The sequence below is a fragment of the Amblyomma mixtum genome, chromosome 1 (genome assembly GCF_055824585.1).
Source record: "Amblyomma mixtum isolate Tamu chromosome 1, ASM5582458v1, whole genome shotgun sequence".
NCBI lineage: Eukaryota > Metazoa > Arthropoda > Arachnida > Ixodida > Ixodidae > Amblyomma > Amblyomma mixtum.
In genome coordinates, this window is record NC_143012.1 from 305,031,199 (window position 1) to 305,058,694 (window position 27,496).

The following is a 27,496-nucleotide window of genomic DNA, read 5'->3' on the forward strand; positions in this document are numbered from 1 at the left end:
TGGGCGTCCTGCGAAATCTGGCAGAGAGCATAATTTCTTATTCTTTTGCTACCTACCTGTTTCGTTTTTTTGTTACTGCATCACCCGTTAATCGTCAAAGCGTGACAGTGTTTCGGCTGCTTGTGCTGCATTAGCATTGCTCATTCATGAGGCTTAGAAAGGCGTGCAACTTACGATGTTGAAGCGCAAAGGCACTGGTTTATTTTTGAACCACGAATAGTCGCTGAAAACACTCTTGCACAAGCCCGCGCCTCTGAAAACCTTGAAAGAAGAGTAAGCATTCAACCCTTATGGAACAAAATTCTCTCGCTTTGAGACAAGTAGTGCGTGCATCGCACAACACTTTCTCAAAAGAAAAAGAAACAGTTGCCTCGCGTCGACCCGTAAGCTGCTCACGAAGACGCGTTCACCGTCTGCCCCACATGGCTTGGCGTGTGAGATGTCATTAGAAGTTACAAACTCGGTGGTCGAAGAGATATCTAAAAAAAGGAGCCAAGTTTTCGACGTCGTTATGGGACAGTTGCTTTAAGGGCGAAAATGACGAGTACAGCGGAGGTCGAGCTGATACTGCAACTGGGGTACCTTTCTAAGCAACATTGTGCTATCAAAAAAGCTTTTTTTTTTTCTAACAAGTAACTAGAGGTAGTAGGGACAGCGAGGCTAACTTCCACTTTTGCAGCTGCGTTCAGTACTGCAGTGGGCGCAGCGTGTATTGAAACGATGGTGAGTGTGAATTCTATAGGCCCATATGTTTCGAATTCGCTGCGCTTCTGGTGTCTGAGTGACTAAAGTTACCGCATGGAATAAATTCTGCATTAATACAACGTGCGATTTTTTTTCACCGTTTACAGATTTTTGTTTGAAAAACTGCGAGAGGATGCGATCTGTTCAGGTGGATTTTACAGCGTGGCGGACATTATCTTCGTTACAGAGCTCGAAAGTTCAATAATTAATTAACTGAAACAAACTGATCAACATTGCATTTTTGATTGTATGGGGCAGGTTTATAGTATGAAACTGGAGGCCGTCAACATCGAAGGTGAGCCCAGTTTTTAAATTTTTCTTTGTCGGCAATACGGTTCGTAACGTCGGACGTCGAAAATCCCAATGTATAAGCTCGTTGAGCTGGCTTTCCTGCATTGCATATTTTCCACACCGCGGCGCTCGCATTTCTAATTCAGGAAACGCAGACGCAGTTTGTGTATTTTAGACGCCGAAAAAGGAAGCGCTGCGACCTAAGCCACCTCTTCTTCCTGACACCAGCGCCATTGCGAGCGGGCAATCCAAATTTTACGAATAGTTGTTTTGCTATGGCGCCTGCCGCCGCTCAAGCCGTTGAAGGGGCTACCCTTTCTACCACTGCCCACCTAGGCCGCTTTCTGCACGACTGGGCCAACCGGCACCCACTGGAATAAGGAACGTCTCGGATATAGTGCAGACTATCCCGGCCAGAGGGCGCTCCGCTATTGAAGCTACCACAACTGTGGGGGTGCACAAAGGATTAAGGCAAGGTTGCCCTCTATCACCGCTGCTGCTCATGCTTTACGTGATAAATATGGAAAGAAGGCTAGAAGAAAGCAATCTGGGTTATAATCTATCGTACAGATTAGAAGGAAATGTAGTTGAGCAGCGACTCCCGGGTTTAATGTATGCGGACGATATTGTACTGTTAGCAGATAGCCAGGAAGATTTACAAACTTTGGTTAATTGCTGTGGAGACGAAGGAGACGCTCTAGGATTCAGTTTTAGCGCAACTAAATCAGGGGTGATGATTTTTAACGATACAACTGATCAGGTGCTTACAATACAAGGCCACGAAATACCCAAAGTGGCCGAATACAAATACCTCGGGATATGGCTAAACGAAGGGCAGATATACGCGGAAAAGCATGAACAGGCCCTTAGGGCAAAAGGACGAAAAGACGCCGGGATAATGAAACATAGGGCATTATGGGGGTACAACAAATATGAAGTACTAAGAGGTATTTGGAAAGGAATAATGGTGCCGGGACTTACTTTCGGCAATGCGGTTCTGTGCTTAAGGGCAGAAGTTCAGTCGAGATTAGACGTAAATCAGAGAGCTGTTGGAAGATTAGCACTAGGTGCCCACGGCAAAACCACAAACGAGGCAGTAAAAGGGGATATGGGCTGGGCATCGTTTGAGGCACGGGAAGCTAAGAGTAAAATACTATATGAAGAACGCCTGAGGAAATTGGACGATAACAGATGGGCAGCTAAGGTATTTAAATATTTATACAGAAAGAACGTTGACTCACAGTGGCGGAAAAGAACTAGAAAACTAAGCAGTAAGTATGCCGGTCATGAGGACGGAGAAAGAAAGAGCATTAAACGACAGGTTAAAAACGCGGAAGTTAAAAATTGGATGAATTCAATGGAAAAGAAACATAGTGCAGAACTATATCGATTCTGGGAAAGACAGATCAGGAAAGAATTTTTCTATGATACCTCAAGAGGCAGTGCCCTACTTTTTGAAGCTAGATCAGGGTGCCTTAGAACGCGCAGCTACAAAAAGAAATTTAACGAATAAGATGACACATGTGCAGTGTGTGGTAGATCTGTGGAAACAATTGAACACCTCGTACTAAAATGTGATGGTATCCATCCGGATGTCGATGCAGGCACAGTCACTCTTTCTGAGGCCCTAGGGTTTAAAGATAGCAATGGTCACGTAAATAAATCTGCAGTGGAAGTCAGCAAAAAGCGATTGGAGGATTGGTGGCTGAAAAGCAGAGATGTGGCATAAGGTTAGAATAGTAGGAAACCGTAGGCAAAGGTGATGGAGAATCTTAATGAGAATTGCCAACACAGTAAACAAAAAAAATAATAAATAAAGAAAAGCTGAGCATGGTGGCAATTGCCACCACCCCGTTCCAAAGGGGGCGCTCCTATCCATCCATCCATCCATCCATAGGTCAGGGTGTCTTAGAACGCGCAGCTACAAAAACAAATTTAACGAAGATGACGCATGTGCAGTGTGTGGTAGATCTGTGGAAACAATTGAACACCTCATACTCAAATGCGATGGTATCCATCCGGATGTCGATGCAGGCACAGCCACTCTTTCTGAGGCCCTAGGGTTTAAAGATAACAATGGTCATGTAAATAAATCTGCAGTGGAAGTTAGCAAAAAGCGATTGGAGGATTGGTGAGTGAAAAGCAGAGATGTGGCATAAGGTTAGAATTGTAGGAAACCGTAGGTAAAGATGATGGCGAATCTTAATGACAATTGCCAACACAGTAAACAAAAAAACACCCCGTTTCAAAGGGGACGGACGGACGGACGGACGGACGGACGGATGGATGGATGGATGGATGGATGGATGGATGGATGGACGGATGGATGGATGGATGCCCGTCCACCCACCGACCCACCCAACCACCCACGTTCACCAACACCCTCCGTGGAAAGGAGCCGAAACGTTGAAAGCAGCGCGCACCCGGCCTCGTCTCATCGCGTCGTTTCGATATAGTGCCTAGTTTCGTTGCAGTGTTCGCGCACGCGCAGTCTGCGTTCGTCAGAGGGCGCCCGTTCCTGCGTTCCGCGTCGTAGTCGGCGTCGTCATCGGCGCTGTCGGCGTAATCGATTTTCGAAATAGAAGAGCAAATCGCCAGCTGGATAGTTGCTGCCACGGGAATATCCCGGAGGGCGACTAGCAGCAACTGCCAGCAGTGGCATGTGGTGTGTGAAAAGCTGCGCACAAATTTCGCATTACCGACCGTAGTAATCGTCCTTAAATTTTTTATGCACGTCTTCTGCGCGAGTATTTGGTCGCGGGATGCGGCAATTATATCCCTGGGCTGAGGCTAAAAAACAGCGCAAAATGGGACGAAGCAGAGAGAGGGATACGCAGCGTCGTGTCCCTCTCTCTGCTTCGTCCCCGTTTGAGCTGTTTTTTAGCCTCAGATCATGCACCAACCAGCCCAAATTTCCACCCTTTTGATATCCCTGGGCCTTGCGGAGGTCCCCTGCCGATAATTATCGTCGTCAGAGGGTGGCGCAAAGTTGACTCTCTTTACATGAATGACGGTAAAGGGATTCCGCCATCGCCTGTTCTGGTGCTTGTTCCCTACAAACGCGGTCAGCCCCGCACACGATCACTGTTGTTGTGTCCGCCCATTGCAATCGCTCGTCGGGTGTAAACACTATTCGTTTCCTTCACGTGAACAGCATGGCGGAGGAGCGACGCCACTGTCACGGATTCGGCGATGGCACGGATTCGGCGCCGAGCTGTCCTATCTTTTTGACCCGACCACCTAGGCTACACAAAGATGCCGCTCCGAATTTCTCGAACGGTCTGGTCAAAAGGACCCCAATCTTAAAGGAAGCAGAACCCAAAAAGCCAACCTTTGAAGAGCTTGAGCAATTTTACGGAAACTTTCTGTGTGCAATTATATTGCATTTGTGACGATCTGTGCCAAGTATCGCATCTTTTTGTTTTGTTCTGGTAAAAGCTGTACACCGTAAAAGAAGGTGGCTGTGGCTGCTTACGAAGCCAATTGTGTTGTTTCAAATGATACATCTCCATCTATATTTCTTTTTAGATAAAATGTTCAAACCCACAACCCGAATTTGGGCGTCAAATTTACTTTTAAGCTTTTTTCGCGCGCACGCGCGCACGACCGCACGCACGACCGCACGCACGCACACACACACACGCACACACACACACACACACACATACGCACACACGCACGCACGCACGCACGCACACACACACACGCACGCACGCACGCACACACATGCACGCGCACGCACGCCAGTGCTGCCAACCACCAGACCCGCTGCTCCCCTAGTTTGGAACCAAAAATTCCCTAGATTTCCCTAGATACGAAAAAAAAGTGTTGAGTTGTATATTGTAAAATTGTAAAATTGTATTTTTATGCGTAGTCCAGTAGCAAGTTTTATCATGCAGCTACACTATTACCAGACGTTGCTAAGCAAATTAGCTGTAAATTTAAAATGAAGGATATAAAATGAGGAACTTCTAAATGAAGCTACAAGATAAACCGTAGAGCTCTTTGGAAATTACAAATTAAACGCTCTATATGGAATATGTCTTTTTTTTTTTCACCGTAGGCAAGATATTAGTAAACATGCATCGGCATTTGGAATTAACTGAATTTTTTTCCCTCATGTTGTGTCGGTTTAGACTTCAGCCGAAGGATACCATGTACAAAATGCCTGGAGGTCACTTGAGGAGTGTACCGAAACTGCGATGTAAAACGTGCTTGTCCATTTGCTGTGATTGCTCTAGAGGGTGGCTGACGTAACACTGAGTCAAAACAATGAAGCAGTGATTGGCTTTTGTATGCCTCTTGTGACCTCATCTCACTTTGTTCGTCGTGGTGGAACTGGAAATTATGGTTTATGATTTCGGAGGGACTAACGTCCCAAAGCGACCCAGGCTATGAGGGATGAAATAGTGAAGGGCTCCGGAAATTTCGACCACCTGGGTTTTTTTAACGTGCACTGACATCGTACAGTACACGGGCCTCTAGAATTTCGCCTCCATCGAAATTCCACCGCCGAAGCCGGGATCGAAGCCTTGTCTTTCGGGTCAGCAACCGAGCGCCATAACCACTGAGCCACCGCAGCGGGTGAACTGGGAATTGTCCCCTTAGTTACACTAGCTCCGATTCCAACACGGCGCTCCTTTATAGAAAAAGAACGGCGCCCTTGTTCTTTCCTAGTTATCAAAACAAAACATGCAGATATGCTTACTAAATAGGAATTTCACGTCGTGCAGCCAGCTCCAAATACAGCGTGAGGAAGGGGCGCGCGTGTTGAGGGAAGACGGTGGTGCGCCAGATCACATCAGCGAGTGCCACTGGCCACGTCAGGGACCATACACGTCCGACTACGTCCGTGTAAAGGCTGGTTTACACGCATGCAAGGGACTGACAATTGAGCAGCTCAGCGCTGCGAAAAATTTGTAACTTGTTGGAACATCACCGCACTGACTGCTGGAGCCGCCGCAATGGCTCTAAACAGCTTTTGCGCTGCAGCAACGAAGCGTTTTCACCTGCATGTGACACAGGATTTACTCGAGCGCGCGGCGGTGTTGTGCGGGCCTCCGTCAGTTGTAAAGAAAAAACAACGAAAAGCTTGTACTGTCTTCGCAATTTGAGGGAGAAAAAAAATAAGAAATTTCCCTAGATTATACAAAAGATCTTATTTTCCCTGAGCGACGTCCAAATTCCCTAGACCTAGAGAAAAATCCCTAGTGTTGCCAGCACTGACGCACGCGCACGCACACGCATGCACACACGCACGCACGCACGCACGCACAAATGCACACAGGAAAGCTTAAGAGCTTCCACAGCAATTTCGCAATTAAAGAAAAAGTAGTAGGGTTTTAACGTAGTTAAGTCGAGTAGACGTGCGGAAGTTTCTGTTTAGTCATGTTGACTCATGGTTTTGTTTTGATGGGCCGTTAGCACATCTGGCGACGATATTAGTTGGACAGTAGCATAAGGTGATGATGGCGGCGATGTGCAATGCACAGCGCGATAGTATGTAGCAGTTTAACACGAGGCGTGATCGGCTTCAGCGATAGTATAGTGCTCTCGAGCAGTGAGTGGCCAGCGCAGCTGTTCTTGTCGTGCCGCAGTGGGTTCGCTTCCAAGTCGCGGCATTATTAAGGCGAAAGCCTTTAGTGCCTCATCGTTGTCGACGGAAGGTTGTCAGCAGAGGTGTCACGCTTTTCGGTTGGTCCAAATGCTTATCACGTCAGAGTGCGCGGATTCGAAGACCAATACCCCGACACATGGATCCGAATTTAGTTCCAATACACTGTAGCGCAGCAAAAGACGAGGACACAAGAGACGAGAGACGAACACCACGAGCGCTAACTTCCAGCAAATTTTATTCTCCTGAAGCATCACATTTATACACCAGAAAACAGTAATCACACGTGCGAACAGTATCAATTTCTTAGAAAAACGAGCTCATTATCTGAGAGGAGAATGGAAGGTGTGCTTACACACGAGCATCCTCACCTATTTATCTTTTTGGCTTCAATGATTCGCACGTTAACCTTTCTCTACTTTTTCCTATTACCAGACTTTTATCAAAGAAAGGCTTACAGGTTTTTGACTTGCATGCGAGAAGACACAAAAACACTGAACATAGTATGGTTGGTTTATGGGGTTTAACGTCCCAAAGCGACTAAGGCTATGAGAGACGCCGTAGTGGAGGGCTCCGGAAATTTCGACCACCTGGGGCTCTTTAACGTGCACTGACATCGCACAGTACACGGGCCTCGAATTTCTCCTCCAAAGAAATTCAACCGCCGCGGCCGGGATCGAACACGCGTCTTTCGGGACAGCAGCCGAGCGCCATAGCCACTGAGCCACCGCGGTGTGGGTTCCCGGACATGAGGGGATGAGGGGCAACGTGGCAGCAGACGAGTTAGCTCGAAGGTACGTCAATCGAGCAGACTCAGCACTTTGCACCACAGGCACCTTTGACCCAGTTACTCCCACGTACTCAGATATATTCGATCATTACAGGGGTCAGCGGAAACGCTACCCAGCCCCACACAAAAGGCTCACCAAAGAGCAGGCGGTAGACTGGCGCAGACTACAAACCGGTACCTACCCACACCTGCACAAACTACACAAGATTTTCCCTACACAATATGCGGCGAATGTCCGTGGTGTCAGCGTAAACCTACAATGGAACATGTCACATGGACGTGCCCCTAAGGCAGACTTTCACACCAGCTGCGGGCTATGACGTGACTCCGCGCATGCTCACAGCTGGTGGAGCGTTCGTGCCACGGCTCAGTGCGCAGCCACGCTGACCTCGCGAAGAGGCTGGTGAAGTGTAGCTATCGCTACAAAACAAAACTGCGACTCGTTTCTACACACTGCCGCGGTTTGACGGACGGCGGCTGTCCGATTGGTCTACCACAGCCCGACGTGCTCGATAAATAGGCGTCACACCGCATGACAAGCTCGAAGCACTGCACCAGTAGGGACTGTAAGAAGTCTAAGGACGATGACGATTCTCCCTACTTAGAGCCAAGAATAAACAACCCGAGTGTGATGCCGTGGGAGCACTTGCTGGCCAGCGAGGACGAGGAAGCGCAACAATTCCTTGTGCCCCGAGCCACGATGGCACCAGTCAAGTGCGGCATCCTGGACCAAGGATCGACCACGGCGCCCAGTGACCCGTAAGGGTCAAGAACACCAATTTATTAACAATAAAGTTTTTCCATCCATCCACCGAAGTAACGAGGTCACCCACGGATGCCCGACGCCCACTTTTGGAGCACACAACTAATAAAATAGTTGTCGTCCGCTCCGACAGGGGGCGTAAGACGTCCGTGGGTGACCACATTACGTACCTGACTACTGCGAACAGAGTCATGGATACAACCGAACTCATCGAAGCAGAGAGAGAGTCGTGCTAATGAAGCAGTCAAAGTCGGCAGTCAAAGTGTGTAGTCAAACAAAGCATTAGTAAAGCACAAACGGCCTCACAGTCATTACCAAACAGGGCGCCAGGAAAGCCTATCGCCTTGCAGCACTTTAGAGGGTCAAAGTGCCCCCTGAATTTTTTTATTTATTTATTTATTTATTTATTTATTTATTTATTTATTTATTTATTTATTTATTTATTTACGGTTTGCCCAAGATCACCATCAAGGTCAAGCATCATACTATACGGTGAGCCGGTCTGACCTCGTGAAGTATTGCTTCGCACTAAAACACGTTGTACGAAGCTTATTCTCTAATTGAAATGTTATGAATGAAATTTATAAATACAAACATAAATCGATGCCATCTCTCAAAAAAAATTCGCACCAGCCGTTCCACTGAAGGCATATTAAGGCGAAAGCCTTTAATGCCTCATACTGTCGTTAACAGCCGTGTCGGCAGATGTGTCCGCGTTTTGACGGGTGTCCACCGAGATATGCGAGACAGTTACTGCTTAATTTCTTTTCCTCAAATACAGCTTTCAGTTTCATTACGGCCCCTCTTTCTCTTTCTTCTTGCACTCCCACTTCCTCCCTTCCTGTACGGTGCGGTTCGGGCGTCCACCGAGATAACAGAGAATTACTGCGCCATTTCCCTTCCTCAAAAAGCGCTGCGTTCAAAGGGCAAGGCATCGCGCCGAACAGGAGGTGGCGTTCCGTGGACTCCCTGGCAGCGCTACAACACGCTGTCGCGTTCCACTCCGGCTTCGGCCGCTTATTTGTTTTTTGAGCAGCGTCCGCTCCGGCGGACGCAGTTGTTGCTGCGACGAGCGTCTTTTCTTTCCTTCTTCTCTTTCCTCTGATCTTTTAACTCTCCTCTGTCTGCACGTGGCAGCGGTGGTGGCTCGGCTCGAGCCAGTAGGCAGGCCCGTGCAATTTCCTTTTCATCCTTCTCTCAGTCACAACAACAACAACACTCCCGGTTTGGTTTGGTTTATGGGGTTTAACATCCCAAAGCGACTAAGGCTATGAGAGACGCCGTAGTGGAGGGCTCCGGAAATTTCGACCACCTGGGGTTCTTTAACGTGCACTGACATCGCACAGTACATGGGCCTCTAGAATTTCTCCTCCAAAGAAATTCTAGCCGCCGCGGCCGGGATCGAACCCGCGTCTTTTGGGTCAGCAGCCGAGCACCATAACCGCTGAGCCACCGCGGCGACTATAACAACACTCCTATAGGCGAAGCTTGAACGTCACTAATTAGCAGTTAATTAGAATTTAGTCATTAATCAGTAATTAGCCACTAATTCGGAATTTGTCATTACTCCGTCATCAATTATGTATGACATCATCCAGTGCTGACGTCACCAGTGCCACATAGGCAAAGTGGTGCGGAAAACGCTTTCGGCTCTACGCACTTTAGACAGTCAAAGTGCCCCCTGAATTTTTTACTGCTTGATATGGAAGTGATAGCTTTCCAAAGTGCTTCGTAAAAAGCAAGAAATCAGAAAACTAGACTCAAATTTTTCGTATGGCCCAGTTTATTTGTAGGGAGCGAAATTTCCAAAGAAGAATTCCCCAAGCGCGCATGTTAGACCTTCCTCGTCCACACAGGGCTATGTAGTAGAAACAGCTCCAAGCTGCTATTCCTCGGCTGCTTCTGACGGTTGGAGTGCTTGTGTTTCTGCTCGGGACAGCCGTGCCTGCCTTCCGGGCTTTCTCTATCCTCCTGGTTGTGTGCGGACCAAAAGCAACGTCCAGCTCGCATAGCCTTTTATCCCCTTTGGACGAAAGTCAATTTCGGAACAGTAGGCGTTTCTGCTGTTTGAACTATTTACACACAGCACGAGAAGGCAGTTTATGGGGCAAAAGTTGATACAGGCGCAGGTTTTTCTGGGCGCAAGCAACCGTCCCTTCTATGCGGAGCACAAAACAACTCTCAATGTTTGCGAGGCCAACAATTTGATGAAATGGTATTCGCTCAGCATTTGTTTCGGCGTGAGTCTCTGTGGTCCTAACGTCCTATACCTTCCGTTCGAAGGCAGCAATATCGACATCCTTCATAGGAAGTGCTGTCAGTGCAACGTTGAGACAGCGTCGCGGGCTAGTGAAGCTGCGGCTGACTTTATTGCTGGGCACTGAACAGGCGAACAAAAATAGAGCACCAGTCTAGCTGGGCACTTGTTATTACTGCTCATGTCTATCGGCTTGCAATTGTGATTCAATGTTCCCGTTTTCTGGACGCCTGGAAACAGCGTTTGAACATAGTTCCAACTTTTTTTTTCTTTTGTAGCCAATGACGCCTCACTATTTCTCAAATTATGTTTACTTGTTTTCGTCACTGTACGTACCTAAACGTGGTCTTGACAAAATAGAAGTGCATTAGAAAGAGCGAAGTACGATGTTTCAAACGAGGGCCCCCCCGCCGCGCTTACTGAATTCAGAGTCCCACGCGAGCGCTTTGAAAATGAAGTTTGCGGCTAGTTTCCCCAAACATGAACCAGCGTCCACTTAAAGTCATGGTCCTTTTCCAGTAGCTGTCTTAATGGCAACGTCTTTGCTGGGAGGTTCTCGATGGACTTTCCGAAATGATTCGCAAACTGCGGGAATGGTTCGCAAACTGGAGGTGCTTTCAGTCTTTAGACGTTGTGCACTTGTTTACAGCCTGTATGCGTTAGTTCCGGAAATTCTGTCTTCTTTCGTAACGCTACCCAGAAAAAATCTGCTTGCACACAAACTGGAACTTTTCAATGACCATCATCAAACTGCTGATTGTTATACGGCGTAATTCTTCGTCCAGCACTACGAGGGTCTTGCACATTTTTTGATTCTTCGGGCTGCGCCGGCACAGATCTTGCAGTTCTATTCACACTAGGAGTCTTAAATCATCATGCGTCTGCAATATAACATGTTATTCCAGATCGCATGCACGTATTGCAGATCTGACCTGACGGCACTGACCTGCACTGCATCGGAGCAGTAGCAACTCGGCACTCATTAGTCCACCAAGCAAGACATATTCAGATATCGTCGCGCTATGTTCATCTTTCGAATGCGGAGGAAGCTAGGTGTTAGGCCTGTGTGGACGCCAGCTGGTCTATGTGGGTGCGAAAGGGAAAGTCGCCATCTGGTGGTAGGTTCACATTATCAACGACCTCGCCCACAGTATGTAGTGCTCTTCGGGCCAGAGAGTCCAGTAGTGCGGATGCAAGTACCTGTTAGCAACTTGCGCCGCAGCGACTCCGAGATGGCGGGAGCAGCACGATTGCGCAAATCCTTTACGCGCGATCGCATTGCACTTGCCGACAATGGGTGCCACTGCGTTAAGTACTCGTCTGCCCCACTAGAATCAGGCCCATGTAAGGGCGCGGTTGCCAGCTCCTGATGAATCGAGTTCACGGGAATTGATGTCGTCACCATTTCGCCTGCATTTTACCGCTTGGTCGCGTTCGGAGTACCTACTTTGAACACGGTCTCAGCGATGCGCATTAATTATAGGCCTTCGCTGCAGTACGCCGATTCGCTGGATGTGGAGTTAGACGCCGCAAAAGAAAGGCGATTTTGTTCTGTTGCATCAAACCCCTTCTGCCTGAAATTGCAGAATCAAATTTTGTCCCATTGTTTTCCAAAAAAAAAAAAAAAGAAGCTTTCAGATTGTATATCATCGTAACGCCATAGACCATACGTCTTAAAGAAATCGAAGATGGTTGACCACGCAGCATGGTCATTTAGCGTCGAATGATGCCAGTTTCAACAAGCATACAGCGATTATTCTCTCGGGTTCTTTTGAAGCAAGAGATCTGATGTCGTAGCAATAATCATAGCTAAGGGACTCAAGATGGCTTAAGAGCGATGAAAAGCGTGAAATATTTTCTACCTCCATGCTTGTCAAGGACGAAAGAATGTCTAGCAGCTGAAATATCCTGGAGAATCAAGATTTTACGCTTCCCCAGAAGGGCTGTTTTATTTTTTTTTATTTAGAACATACTACAGGCCTACAGTAGGCCCAAGCTCCCAGTGTTAGCATGATGCATTGGAATTGGCACTCACTGTGCAAAGCGCGACAACCTCTGTCTTCTTCGGTGCCGATAGCGTTCATGTCATTCCCTTTTGCATGTTTCTAAAAATTACCCAGAAAACTATCATTTTTTTTCATTTGTTTTCATTTACTTATTTCTCTTGGCACAAACCCACAAAAATCGCACGATCCTGCTCGGGGTTCACCCATCGGAATTGTGCTTTCGCACTAAAAGAATCATTTCCCAATACTTTCCTTGGTTATGGTGAGTGTTTACTTTTTTTAATATGTCTGATTAATATGCCCCTCACTTTTCTGCCTTTGCTTCTCTGCAGTCATGTGCTTCGTATACTGGCTCCAGAAAGAGCGACACAAATCGCACAAATATTTCCCTTGCAATGCTATGCTACATGCCTCCTCAAAGCACGGTTGCCTTAAAAAAGAAAACGTCCAGAGGCGCAACCACTGCGTGGATATTCTGTCCCGGAAAATACTTTCCGACGCGCGTGTTGTTGCGAACAAGATCAGTGACGAGATAACCGTTGGCACTGTCGAGGCCCAGGCTGAGCAAGCTGATAGACGCCTCAATAAGTTCACCTTAAGTCTTCGTGTTGTGCACCAACACGGCCAAATATTTCTTTCCATTGGAAGTTTGCGGAACCACCCAACGAGCCCACATGTCCAGGTCGTCCGTCTGAAAAAAAAAGGAAATACGAAAGCGCAGATACTGCGAGTAAATGCTATTCTTTCCGGCATATGCTCTCATTTTGAGAGAAGCGCCATACCCATAGAAGGCACATATCACTGGTTGGTTTCTACGATAGGTTGCAAGCGCCAGCCGCCCTTAGTGCGCACGTAATTAGTGTAGCAATAACGTGCGACCGTTCGGTCCTGGCTAGTTGCTTCGAGGTGAAGTTTAATAACACAGCTCCCGAAGCGCCCTCTCATGACATTGTTTTCCTTTTTCTTGTAACACCAATTTAGCCCTTGCTGATGCTGCAGTGCTATCCACACGTGTTATAGTGCTCGGAGCGCGTACGAAAGGCCTTCTCACACTAATGGGGACACGAATCTGACGGTACCAGCAATAGACGTTCTCACAACCGCAGCACAACCAAACTGCCGAAAGTTTTTTTTTTTTTTAAGCTCACGTGAAATGTTACGTTTCAAGCGCCACAGATATGTTGAGTACAGATTGTCAGTGAGGGGTAAAGGCAAGTGAAATGAAAGTAGTCTGGATGTGCCGGTTACCCGCAGCCCCTCCCCCCCCCCCCCCCTCCACCCCAAAGGTTCCTTTCGTTTCAACCAGAACACCATTCTGTTTAACATCCCTGCCTTCCCTCTTCCTTTCTCTCTCTCTCTCTGTTGTCAGCGAGAATAAACCATAACTGAGACGATTTGTGTGATTGAACTGTTGAACAACTGCGCTTAGTGTTAGGTATTACCGCAAATATGTGTTGCTCCTACGAAGTGATTGAAATTCATTGTCAAAGTGTTACTGTGCCTCATAAGGTCTTTACATTACACAATATGTTCACGGCTGAATAGGAGGCGACAACATGAGCGGGAGAAGCCTATCGGTCCCCTATACAGGTTCCCCTATACAGGTTGCACAAAAACGCTTTAACAAGCGGAAGCTATTTCATGTAGACGAAAGCCGAAAGGAAATATTCAGTTACCGGCATGGAAATTAAATTTTCACTGCTTATAACAATAAGTAAAGAATTTCTGATCACATAATTATCATGGTCTGCACCGAAGAACGATGCTTTACTCTGATGAAGCTTATGCATGGGGAGTAATGTTTGAGGGTGGTATTCCTTATCCTGCAGACCCATGTGTAATGAAAAACTTTGTCGTGTGTAAAGCTAATGAACGCAAAAAAATATTACCTTATTTATGCGCCTCCCCATTAGTCCAAGAGAATCTTGATCAACGGCAATGATGTATTTGTTCAGGAGGAGGTTCTTGGATTCCCGTGGAATGTTTCTGAGGTCGTGCGACATGATGAGCGGTGAGGCGATTACGGCCCAGTATGCCAAGTGCGTCCGTTGCAACTCAATAGTCAAACCGAAGTTTCCAATAACGAGCTGAAAGGCAAGTGCACTATAAATCAGTGTACAATGTTTTATTACGATGTACACGTCGGACAGGCCATTTTTCAATGAACATAGTTGCGCAAGCAACGTACCGTGTCAAGATCATTCCACGCACCCGGACCAGTCACGTTTCCGAGAACATCTTGAATCCGTGCTTCGTAGTTAACTAGTTTATAAATCCATTCCCAAGAGTAGTCGATGCCAAAATAATTTCTCCACAAGCTGCAAGCCATCGATATCCTCTTGTAATCGGGCTAAAGCAAAAACACGGGATGAGTCAGCCGCTGTCTCGCAGGAACATCTACAAGCTGCATTGAATGCTATCTTGACCACTGAAAGTGCATGAACACGTCCATGCCCAAGGCGAAGAAGATTAATAACATTATGTCCGGCTTCGCGTACGGTGCTTTCCAGATGCCCGTGGCCAAGAACCCAAAACCCAACCACCCTTGGCTTGGCTTGGCTTGGCTTATGGGATTTAACGTCCCAAAGCGACTCAGGCTATGAGAGACGCCGTAGTGAAGAGCTCCGGAAATTTCGACCACCTAGGGTTCCTTAACGTGCACTAACATAGCACAGTACACGGGACTCTAGAGTTTCGCCTCCATCGAATTTCGACCGCCGCGGCAGGCATCGAACCCGCGTCTTTCGGGTCAGCAGCCGAGCACCATAACCACTGAGCCACCGCGGCGGCTCCAACCACCCTTGGTAGTGTCATTAGTTTTTAACACTGCTATGAGAACCTATACAATACGTATGTATAACTTATTGGCCTACACTACCTCAGGCTATTGGAACAGTTGTCTGCTATCTTTATTGTACTCTTTTATGATCAACAACTTCTTCGTGCCTGGGACCAAACGTTTAGGCCATGGAAGCGAGGTTGCACAAGGTATATTGCGTCACATTTTTTGTCACCACTTTGATTATTGATGTTTTTCTTATGCTCCTTCGTGTTTGTATTTTGGCTGGCAGCGGGAAGCACCTGTCATGAAAGTCAGCCAGATGAGTGTGCGATAGGAGCAGCAAATATTGACGGTGCGTTTTTGCAATGTTTTATTTCCACCATACTCTTCATGTGCCTTTAATAAACTTTTTTGCATGTCATTCATGTTTTGCATATCTTGCTATATTTCTTCTTTTTGAAAGAATAAATCAAAAAGGGATCCATACAGTGTTGATCGGCTAATAATCCCTTTTATCTCACTTATTACAGAGATTCCAGCAACCGTAGCACAAGGTGGAGAGCCCCTGTTGGCAACAGACTGTGCTCTGATGGAAATCGCAAGCCATGACGACACGCCCCCGGATGATCGATCACTGCCGCCAAAGAGCAAAAAATTTCCAACGAACCAGACAGGAAGGTCCTATAAATATGCATGGTTTGAGAAATTCACGTGGCTGTCGTACGACTACGAACGCGATGTCGTGTTTTGCAATTTGTGTCAAATAACTTTCAAGGAAAGAGGAGAAAACGTTAAAGCAGTGGAACTGTGTTTCATTCACAACGGGTTCAGTAATTAAAAAAAATGCTGTTGAAAAATTTCAATGTAATGAGAAGAGCCAATTTCACTGCGTTTCCGCAAGCCGCCAACTGTCGAAAGGAAAAGGAATGCGTGTAGTGCAGCTATTATCGCAAAACAGCAGCACACAGCTGCAGGAGGAAGCCAGGCAGGCACTGCGTGCAATAGTGAGTTCGGTGCGTTACCTATGCCGCACAGGTCAAGCTTTGCAAGGGTGAACGAAGGACGAAGGCAACCTCCTTGATCTGCTAGAAGAACGATCGCAAGACGTGCCTACTTTGAAGAAATGGCTGGAGAAGCGAGACAGGTGGCTGAGCAGCTACATACAGAACGAGCTCACAGAAATTATGGCGCACAGCGTTCAGCGAGGCATCATCAAAGACATCAGATGCAGTCCGTTTTATCGAATCATTGCTGACGGTGCCACCGACATAACAGGCAATGAGCAGTTCAAATGTTGTGTGCGTTGGTAGGCGGGATAACGCTGGAAGTTCGTGGGGAATTTCTTGGCATGTACAATGCACCAGACAGCAGAGCAGCGACGTTGTATAAAGCCTTGAGGGACATGATTTTGCGTCTGGGCCTGGACTTTCAGAACCTAAGGGGGCACTGCTTTGTCGGGGCCGCGAACATGGCAGGCAGATGTACTGGCGTGCAGAAAAGGATTACTTAATCTGAACCACGGTCAATATTTGTGCACTGCAGTAACCACTGCCTAGACTTGGCACTCCAGGAAGTCGCAAGGAACTGCGATGTCATCGGCGAGGCTCTCAATATTGTAAAGGATATTTCCAATGCAATACTCGAATCGAAGAACAGGAAGACTGTTTATTCGAGCGTTGTACTTCCCCCGGGTAATGATGCCGGTGAGCAAGATTGTTCTAGGAAGAACACCCTACTGCTACCACTGTGTCCAACGAGGTGGACAGTAAGAGTAAAGTCAATGTAAAGGTCCGTTGAAAACTATGAAAGGGTGCAGGCAACTTTGCAGGAACTGGTGCAAGCTCAAAGCTCTCTCAGTGGCATCGGCAAGACAGCCTTAAAAGGATATGAGAAAGTATTAAAGAAGTTCAAAACTTTATTGGGGTATCAATCTTTCTATAGCCCTGTTTGGCCCATGCGAGGAATTAGCCAGGATGCTTCAACGCCCAGTTTACCGCGCTGCAGGAGCAAAAGAAGCTCTTTGTGACCGCTTGTTAGGGCTGCGGTCTGACGCCTCATTTGACGTCCTGTGGCAGCGGACGAACTCAAGAGCAACAAGTTAGGTCCAAAGGAACCTCAAGCGCCCAGAGTTTCGCAGCCGCCCAGAAGGCTTCAATTCACAGACAAGCCTGAGGAGCTTGCAGCGCTTGACGGCAAGTCATTAAAGAGAAAAGGGTTTTTTGCCGCTATCGATCGTATTACCACTGAGATCCGACGGCGATTTGAACAGCCTGGCATGGAGCAGCTGATTAGCCTCGTGCGCATTTTGACTGACGCAGCTGAAGGTCGAAACTTCGCGTGAAACGACCTAAATGAACTTTTAGGAGCACACGCTGCAGATTTTGACATCAGCAGGCTTTCAGTGCAACTCGTGCTTCTCCCAACGCTCCTGCGTGACGAGGGTCTGGTCGCAAGTGCACGCATTTTACAAATTCTGCGGGGGAAGTCTACAGACATGCGTAATATTGCCACGTCGGTGTAAAGACGCGCTAACGCTCTGCGGTTCGGAAGGCTCCCAAGAACGTCCGGGGCCGAGTCCGACGGAGAACTTCGTTGTCCTTTCTCTTACAGTCCTCACGTCGTCGTCTTCTGTAGCGCTAGCGTCAATATAGTGGACCAGGTTGTCCGGTATCTGCAACTCGTGTTTTCTGTGCCTGCGTCAGCTGCTTCAGGAGAGCGATCTTTCAGTGCTCTGAGGAGAGTAAAAACATTTCTGCGCAATCGAATGACGCAGATGAGGCTGACACACCTTCTCCTCCTCCCTGTGCACAAGAAGAGAGTTGCGGACCTGTATTTGGATGCCGTTATGAAAGAGTTCGTATGTAGAACGGCAGAATGAACAGCCAGCTTCGGCCTCCTTTGAAAACCTCTCCTGCCCAACGTCCTTTTGTCATGCTAGCCTTGAAGCTCGTCAGTCTGCGATACTATAGCTTTGTACTTAGTGCCTACTTTCATGTCTACTTGCATGAATATATTGTTACGTAGCCGTTGGGGCTCGTAACCGAAAGGGTTTAATGGGGGGTTGACCTGGACAGCACCGGAGGGCAAGCCAAGAGCACCCAGAGGAGGCCGGGACCGATCTTCTTCTTCTTCCACTCGCCGGTGCACGCGACTTGCGAAGAGCAGCCGCCCAGCGGCTGCTTGTGGAAACGTGGCAATATCAGTTCACATTTGCTTCAGTGCGGGCGCGAATTCAGAAGTATTAAAAATGTTTTTTTCGCAGCTTTTGAATCCGTTTACTCACTTGCGCGGTCTGCGCAGGTTTCAGTAATTATGAAATTTCCAACCATTTTTAAAATGTATATACCAATGTAGAACAAGCGAGGATGCAATTAAGTAAAATTGAAATGGCTGCAATGAATTAAAGCGTTAATAGTTAATAAGAATAAGAAGTTTGCAGGAGTCAAGTGGATGCAGCTAGCCCAGGACCGGGTTAATTGGAGGAATGTGGGAGCGGCCTTTGCCCTGCAGGGGGTCTAGTCCGGCAGATGATGATGATGATGACGAAGCAAAGACAATACTTGCCCCCCCCCCCCCCCCCCCCATTCACTTCTAAAAACGTTCCGGAGTCCCTGCCTATTGTGTGACCTGAAAGCGTGCTCTCGCTAATAGCTGAAACAGCCCAACACAGCTGCGCTCTGTACTTGAGTAGGCGAGCGCAGTAATGCAGCATTTCGGGCTCTGTTATCGGATGTATAACAAGTTGCGTGATGCCATTTTTGTTTTGTTTTTTGTTCTTGCTATTCGTTAATTTGGTTGATCTTTCCGTATTTTTGTTTTTTCATTGTTATGGCAATATATTTTTTCTTGTCTTCCGTACCTTACATCGATCTCATGCGAACAATGTTTTCCTTACCCCTTGCAATAATGCTTTCTGGCGCTGCAGGTATTGTAAATAAATAAATTAAATAATATTTAAAAATGCCATTTAACTTCTCTTGTGTCGTTCAATGTGGCCTGGCGTGCGCGTCCGAAGTTACTTAGACATTGCACCGTCTCAGTTGCTGATTAAACTCGATATTTAAATGACATAATTAAGCTCTCTAATATTCATATTCTTTCATTTCCGAGGCTTTCTGGGTCATTCGATAAAAATAAAAACACTATTGTTGGCAATTTTTATAGCATGAAACAGAAAAATGCAGCCATATCTTAGACCAAAAACTAACGAAATAAGCGCTGAGCAGTTTTTTTTTTCTCTTCGGCCTTTATTTTGGCCCTGTTTCATCTGTGTCGCGCCCAGAGCACCCAAAGTGTACTTCGCTCTGTAATAATGGTTTGGTTTTGTTTATTGGGATTTAATGTCCCAAAGCAACTCAGGCTATGAGGGACGCCGTAGTGAAGGGCTCCGGAAATTTCGACCACCTGGGGTTCTTTAACGTGTTCGAAAACCGGACACAGGACCTCTATGTGCAGGTCCGAGCTCGTCCCGGGCCCGCAACTCCGGGGAAACTGAGCAATTTCCAGCCCGGCCAATGGTTCCAGGTCGGTCCGAGTACAAGCAGTGCTCTAATTCTGCTGTCAGCTATGCAACCGCCGATTAAGGTGCTGCCTTTCTCATCTATCCAGTTTTCTACATTTCTCACATTTAATACCATGTTTAATAATTAAACATATGCATACGTGTTACAGGTCTGAATTGATTCTACAAATGGCGGACAGGATGGTTGAGGACGGATACCTAGCTGCCGGGTGCGAATACCTAATTATCGACGACTGCTGGGCCAACGCCACAAGAGACGCAAGTAATAGACTCAACGCGGACCCTCAGCGCTTTCCGGAAGGAATGAAGAAGCTCGTTGAACAGGTGTGCACTTGAATGGCTTCTTTTAGTCCATGCCTGCATAGCGGGTGTTTGAGGGAAGCCTACCACTAATTTTCAAAAATAAGCTTTTGTGGGTAAAAAATGGCTTCAGCTGCATAGGAATACCCGTGAGGGATGTCATCAGAAATCAGGTGAATCATGATAACTAGTGAGCTTACTAATTTATGCTAGTTATTAACTATTACAGTTGGGCGCCTATAGTTGCAATTAAAGATTGTAGGCGGCTGTTAGTAACCCAAGCTGCACATGCAATGGGTGGTATCACTCTGGTTCCTTGTAGAATCGGCATATGCCAATACGTTTCCAATATTGGGTCAATTACGTGTACTGCCTGGAAATATGTTAATACCACCAGTTTTTTTCTTTGTTTGTTTTTTAGAATATCTAAAGCGCGGTTACCCTTGGCCCTGTGGCTCCACAAATTTCGGCTACCGTGCGCATCTTTCAAAAATTGTGGAAACAGCAAGTTTCAGCTGTAGCTAACAAAGTAAAAAAAAAAGCGGCTTTACAGTTCTCCACACTGCAGAATAAACAATATTTTCGTAGATTTCTCTGTTGTCAATAGAGGTAACCAAAGAGCTCCCTTCCCCATTTTAGACCCATGGAACCATGACGTCCGATTTTGACGCCATACCTGCAAATCAATTAGTACTTGCAACACGATCTTTTTAAGCCGGATAGCTTCATTGTATGTGCGCACGTAGGGCTCATACGATGAGGCAAGTAAGGCGCTCGGATAGCACCCATGTTCAGTACTTTAGCCTCTAAGAGCTTTTTTTCTACCTTATTGTCAGATTAGTTCGAGCCTTGGATAATTATTGCAGTGTTTACAGAGGTCTAAAATAATTACTAACTTGGAATACCGCTCTACAACTCATCCGCAGCGCTGGCAAATTTAAATTACATGCTCTTGAAGGCGAATTTCCGGGCAGAAATCGGGTGAAAAAATATGATGAAACCGGGGTTTATCCAAAAACGAAGGGTCATTTTTAAACATCGTAATGAGGAAATTTTTTTAATATGAATAAATATTCAGTGCATAATATTCAGGCATTACAAATAAGTTATGCTGGTTCAGTTCTCACTCTGACAACCTCAGGTGAAGTTCGTTCCGCATTTTATTTTGGTAAATGAACTGCACATTGCTCTTTCTGCTTGTTTCTAATTCTCTTCAAGGTTCACAAGAAGGGCCTCAAGCTTGGAGTCTTCCTTACCATCTCCGGAAGCCGCGGCTTCTACGCAACCGATACTCAGACATTAGCGGAGTGGGGCGTGGACTACGTCAAGGTGATGGGCAATCAAGGAGATCCTTCAGAACTGGCCTCATGTACGTGAATGCGCTCTTTGAAGGTATTTTCGCTCTTCGTGGTGCGGCATGTGTTAACAAAATACTTTTTTCCCGATTGCGTCGCAGCCTATTCTTCGTGCGCAATTTACATGCTCACAGCGGTAGAGTTTCGTCATCATCATCAGCCTGACTACGCCCACTGCAAGGCAAAGGCCTCTCCCAGGTCTCTCCAATCAACCTTGTCCTTTGCCAGTTGCGGCTACCGTGTCCTCGCAAACTTCTTAATCTCATCCGCCCACCTAACTTTCTGCTGCCTCCTGCTACGCTTGCCTTCTCTTGGAATCCACTTCGTTACCCTTAAGGACCAGCGGTTGTCTTGCCTTCGCGGTAGAGTTTCGCAACAGTTCAAGCTTTGTGCACTGATAACCTTGTGAATTTTCGTAGAGCTTCGCGGGCACATTTTACGAGACACCTGAGAAGCAGTGAATATATATTGTCATTTAGCCACTCTCAATGGTTAATGATGGCATGAACATAAATAAAACACCTAAAGTGTCTTGTAAGCATCACAGGAGTCAGCCAAATGATACACAGACCACAAGAGCATTTCAAATGCATTTGAAGTGAACTCTATTCGTCACAACCGCAGTTACTGGGCTGGTACAAGTTTTTCAGCGGCATTCGGTTCAGATGCCATTGGAGTCGACGAAGCATCACGAAGACATTCGGTATTTTTAAACGCCTTCGAAATGCGAGCGTGTCTACCCTTTTGCAAAACATCCTGGAGAACTTTGTTATGCATGCTTGTTATGCACTACATGCATAACATGGTATGCATGTTGTTATGCATGTTATGCACTACATGCAATATATTTTATTCACTGGGGCTCGCACAAACACGCAAGAGTAAGCTTCGATAGTCACCTTTGATCGTGTAGGCTTCGGTTTTACCGCATTAACCAAGAAGTCGAACAGCGTGATAGCATTTATCTCAAAGTAAATTGCAAACGTTCCTCAGCGGCGCCTCTTTCACTGTTATTTACGATCATAAGATACAACAAAAGATAAACACATAAAAACGAGAGAACGGACGATCACGCGCAGATACGTGGTAGCGAAGAAAACAATACAGTCAGTCAATATAAATATAAGACAGCCGCCAGCTCGCACCAAGCAATTATTTTAACGATACCTCTTGCGGAGTCCAGCTGTATATCTTTCAAGTATACCACCAAAGCTAGTAATTCGATCGAAACTTCGTGGCAGAAGCCATTGCAGTATGGCTTCGGTATTGCAGTATACCGAAGCTTCTCGAAGGCTTTTAAGAATGGTCCTGGAGCAACATGCAGGCCTCTTTGCTGTTTGCTCTTGTGAAAATTAGAAATTATTCCAGATTTTTTTTACCTAAGACACTGTTCAATTTTTAAGATTAAACTTTTTGATTTAGAAGAGCATGTTCCCGGCATAACATTATCAGCGCTGTAGCGCATCAGAATATAGCCAACACGTGCAAGTAATGAACTTAACTACTTTCTAACTATTTCTGTTAATCTCCTTATTTAATGACAGGCGTGCAGCTCACCGTAGTTTATATCTATTACAGTTTTTAAAATTTCGAGAACACCGTTACCTTCGGCGCCGTGCCCAAACAAATTTTCGCTATTTCGACGAGTCGCGTGCACTGGAAGGGTTGCTTTGCCTGCATGCTTTTCGAAAGCGCACACATTTTGGCGCGGCGTAGCCAAAATTTATTAAGCTGCAGCGCCGAGGGTAAGCACATTTTCGAATTTCTATAAACTGATATTGATATTGCTTATGATTGGCTACATGCTTTTCAATAAAGAAGGCTAACAGTAACAGTTAAAAGTTGACCATTCAGATTAGTTAACCAGCCTACTAGTTAGCGCGTCTTAGTTATATTCTTATGCTATACACATCCGACAATGCTGCAACGAAAAAAGCGCGCTTATAACTCCAAAAACCTATTTTTTTTTTAATTGCAAAACATCTTAGGTCAAACACACTGTATTCAGACCAACGCGTCCGTGCAACACGCGCAAACGGCGTGCGTAACGCTCATGGACAAAACGAAAAATAAACTCCGTTTCGTTTTTAGACTGGTTTTTCCATTTCATTACTGCCTTTATGAAGCAGCCTCATATGACACGTCTGAGAACAATGGTAAGACCAAGGTTGCCATGCCGGCGGCGACCAGACACCACAATGGCAGTGGAGTCATCGCTCATGGGCGAACTCTTAGAGGGAACCAGGAAGGAGAATTCAAGATGGGGAAAAACTGCAAAAGCTACTCTTGATCCTCTCCGAGACGAAGGCTCACGGTCGGTGGCTGCAGCAATCGTCAGATCTGAACGCCTGCCAGACACGGTTCGTTTTCTTGAGAATGTCGTGGGGGAGAGATAGCCATGTCTTTGGCCAGCGCAAAGTCTTTAATTCGTTTCTGCCCTTAACCTGTACTTCAGCTTTGTTCTCATCTTCCCCTTTATATCCACTAATCCCTTCCCCCGTGCAGGGTAGCAACAAACCGGCACCTTCTCGCTAAGCTTCCCGCATTTGCTTCTGCCTTTCTTATTTCTCTATCTGTCTCTCTTGGCGCAGCGTACTCAGAGATAGGCCAGCTCCTTCGTGGAAGTGGGCGGGGCATGGTGTACTCTTGCGGGTGGCCGGAGGTGGCCCATAAAAAGGTAAGAACTATACAGTTATGCAACGTACAGAGTGTATCATACTCATTGCCTCGAACGGGTTTCGAATCCGCGGCGGAGATAGCTTCGCTAGCTGCTGCCAGCCTATTACGCTGCGCTTTGAATATCATCGTCTCCATTAGCATTCATCCGTTTCCAAACGCTAAAGCACGCGGACACTTGGACCCAACAAGAAATGGGCATGGATCAAGTCGCACGGCACGTCGGGAGATTTAAACCACCTCAACAGGGTGTATTTGATGCGGAGGAATTCAGTTCGTCAACATAAAGCGCTCATGAAAGCTGGGCCCGCAAACTAACCCACTGCCCACGTGTCCGTCGCATTGGTAACTCGTTTGTTTTGTTCATTTATTATACCTCAGAGGTTCCTAACTGGTGCATTACCGGAGGGGCGAGCATCAACATGGTTGAGATGATGCTAAGTTGGATGACTTGAATGATTGAGATCATTCCAATGCAGTCTTAAAGAGATACAGGTCGATGGTGGTGGCAGTGTGTGCTTGCAGTTCATTCTACGCGCTGGCGGTGTGAACAAAAAAAAAATAACTTTGACATGTTGCTGTGTGTGCGCTTGGAAGGAAGCAGTGTACAAAGTTGCGGTGAATATTCCGGGAAAGAAGTACTTGATGGTCTTGCTGAAGAGGCAATGAGCGATAAATCCTATGAAAAAAAAAAAAGAACACAGGGCTGACCTTTTGACAACGGGAAGCGAGGGTGGGAAGATCACTCTGCGTCCCAGCGCTGTAAAGCCGCTGCGGTAAGAGTAGTAACAGCTGACAAATCTCACAAGAGAAAATAGAGCGAGGTAGTTTTCAACTGATCTGACGACGGGGATTAGGTCAATATGATGGGAGCCAAAAACAGCCCTGGCTTATTCTAGTTTAAGGCTGATGACGGTCTTGTAGACTTCCGGTTTTACTGAAAGGAACGCCAGTACCAAATTGTCGCGCAGAAAATCTAAAACACGATTAACTGAATTAATGATTCTGCACATATGAAATGTCCAGGTAAACATGCGGGGCCACCAGATGTAAACTTCCATATGGGCACATAAATGCGACCCTTCATGGAGCGGGTATTGCTTTCTTGAAAGTGAAAAACCATCTTGTGCAGCAAACTTGTTCGGCTTTCAAGCACCAGTCAAAAGCCAGTTCCTAGTTTCAGCTTTCGTGCGTGTCTGTATATGAATTATGAACCTTTTTTTTAGTTCTCTGGCACAACAGATCCTGTGACTACTGCACGCGCACATGACGTCTCAAACCTGCGGCTGTCACGCTGTGCGCAGGTAAAATTTGGCGCCGCATTCGTTATATAAGTTAATCACTGCGATAGAAGCAGATCTTGTAATTACGTATTAAAGGCCGTGAACTGTAAGAATAAACGGAATTAGCGGCTCGCTGTAAATAAATTGACGGCCAGCTTAGCCCCTTTCTCACCGTACACTGCTTCTCTTCGTTCTAGCTCGACTACGAGAGTCTATCCAAGGTTTGCAATCTCTGGAGAAACCACCGCAGCATAAGGTATTCCTGGGACAGGATTTACAAGATTGTTGACTATGAAGCAAGCATTCAAGATGTTTTGGCAAATGCGACTGGGCCAGGCGCTTGGACTGATCCTGACACGGTGCGGTATTTGTATGATTTGCAGAAAGCAGCTCTCACTTACGCGTCTCTTGTTAAGAAATATCCTGCAACCCGGATTCATCACACGCTTTCCTTTCAGCTCGTTATTGGAAACTTCGGCTTGACTATTGAGATGCAACGCTCACACATGGCCTTCTGGGCCATGATGGCTGCGCCGCTTATCATGTCTAACGACCTCAGACACATTCCACGGCAGTCGAAGGAACTTCTTCTGAACAAATACATCATCGCCGTCGATCAGGACCCGCTTGGATTGATGGGAAGACGAGTAAGCAAGGTGAATACTATTTTTGGCTATCTTAGCTTCACAGTCGATAATTTTTTAACGCGAGAGCTATAACGCACCCGTTGATGATGATGATGATGATGATGATGTCCTCGGGCTTGATGGCACATAGCGGGGGATTGGCCGTACTGCAGAAAATGCGGCGTCGTCAGTGTCGTCGTCGTCGGCATTCTGAGCAAAAAATGCCGCCTGCCATCATGGCAGGTGACAGTTAATGGTTGGTGGTGAGAGGGTGTTCGGGAAGAGCTACTTGGGTCTCACAAGCACCACCGGCGACTGTGTTTTAAACAGCCACCTGGCGGGAAACTGTGGCGCATCGCTTAGCCGTTGCACCACTGAGCCAGGATAGGCATGAGAGGACTCCCAACGATCTATGATTGTCAAGCAGATGATGGCCTATTCCGCATATATAGGCATGTTCCCTCCAGTTTAAGGGTACCATTCGGCAGAAGATCTGGCGTCAGAGGCGAACATTTGTATGAGTACTCTGAAAATCCGAAGCAGATAAGAGACCCATTGACACTATCGCATCCTGTCCTTAAAGGCGAACTTTAGTACCCCTCCCAAGCTTTCTTCCGGTTTCATGACGCACAAAAAGGAAGAATGCTGCCGTGGGAAAAATTTTTCAGCACAGAGCTTGATCCAAATTAACTAAGCTACGGATAGCCAAGGAGTAGGAGACGTACGAAGGGTTCTCTTTTTTTTTTTTCCTGCTTAAATGTTGCAGAGAAACACTTGCTCTTGCCTCCATCCATGTTTTCTCTTTTGACCTTTATTGAAAACTCGTCGAAATTTGCAACCGCAGTGTGTACTCCCTGTAGTGTTGTTAGCATCCAATCGCAAACACTGTGCCTTCAGTGAATATCTCATTTTAAGCACCGCAGGATTTCCTGACATAACTCCTACTGATAGCAATGGGACTCCAGTTTGGGAATAGCAGTATGCTCAACTCTTTAGTCACACTTTTTCTTCCGAATTCACAAACGAAGACCTCTCCTGAGCTCCTCACATAACTAAGCTTCATACCCTATCAATGTCTGAAACAATAATTAGTCAAACTTGTATATTATGCGTTGTTTTCTCAATCGTTATTAAGTGGTTTACTAACTCATGACTGGAGTGTTGCTAAAGTGATACCCATCTTCAAATCAGGTGGCCGTTCTTCTCAGGTTAGTTATCGCCCTATCTTACTAACCAACATTTTCTGCAAACTTCTCGAGCATGTAATTCATTCTTGACTACCTTGAAAACAACGTCATCCTGAAACACCAGCACGGTTTTCGCAAGGGCTTTTCTCGTGACACTCGACTCGCGGGATTCCTTCCCGACCTACATACTTCCATCGGTGCTGGCTATCTGGCTAATATCATTTTTCTCGATTTTTACAAAGCATTCCAACGTGTCGCTCATCGCAGACTTAAACTCTAACGCAGTGTTTGTCGAGTGTT

General features: G+C 46.5%; 1 protein-coding gene across 6 annotated transcripts in view; it reads left to right on the forward strand.

Moving 5' to 3' along the window:
* The window catches only part of LOC149372281 (uncharacterized), a 131,883-nt gene that overhangs the window by 29,819 nt on the left and 74,568 nt on the right, over positions 1 to 27,496 (forward strand). Inside the window, exons 1-9 of one of the 6 annotated variants that reach the window (XM_089566716.1) lie at positions 13,800 to 15,453; positions 15,537 to 15,599; positions 15,778 to 15,925; positions 19,919 to 20,093; positions 21,288 to 21,438; positions 24,016 to 24,101; positions 25,327 to 25,404; positions 25,581 to 25,742; positions 25,842 to 26,039. In XM_089566716.1, coding sequence (XP_089422842.1) covers positions 15,297 to 15,453; positions 15,537 to 15,599; positions 15,778 to 15,925; positions 19,919 to 20,093; positions 21,288 to 21,438; positions 24,016 to 24,101; positions 25,327 to 25,404; positions 25,581 to 25,742; positions 25,842 to 26,039 — 1,218 coding nt within the window. In that variant the 5' untranslated portion in view covers positions 13,800 to 15,296. Of the gene's footprint in view, positions 1 to 13,799; positions 15,454 to 15,536; positions 15,600 to 15,777; positions 15,926 to 19,918; positions 20,094 to 21,287; positions 21,439 to 23,900; positions 24,102 to 25,326; positions 25,405 to 25,580; positions 25,743 to 25,841; positions 26,040 to 27,496 lie in introns of those variants that run through there. The other 5 variants (XM_089566711.1, XM_089566714.1, XM_089566712.1 and 2 more) reach the window with 5 other exon arrangements.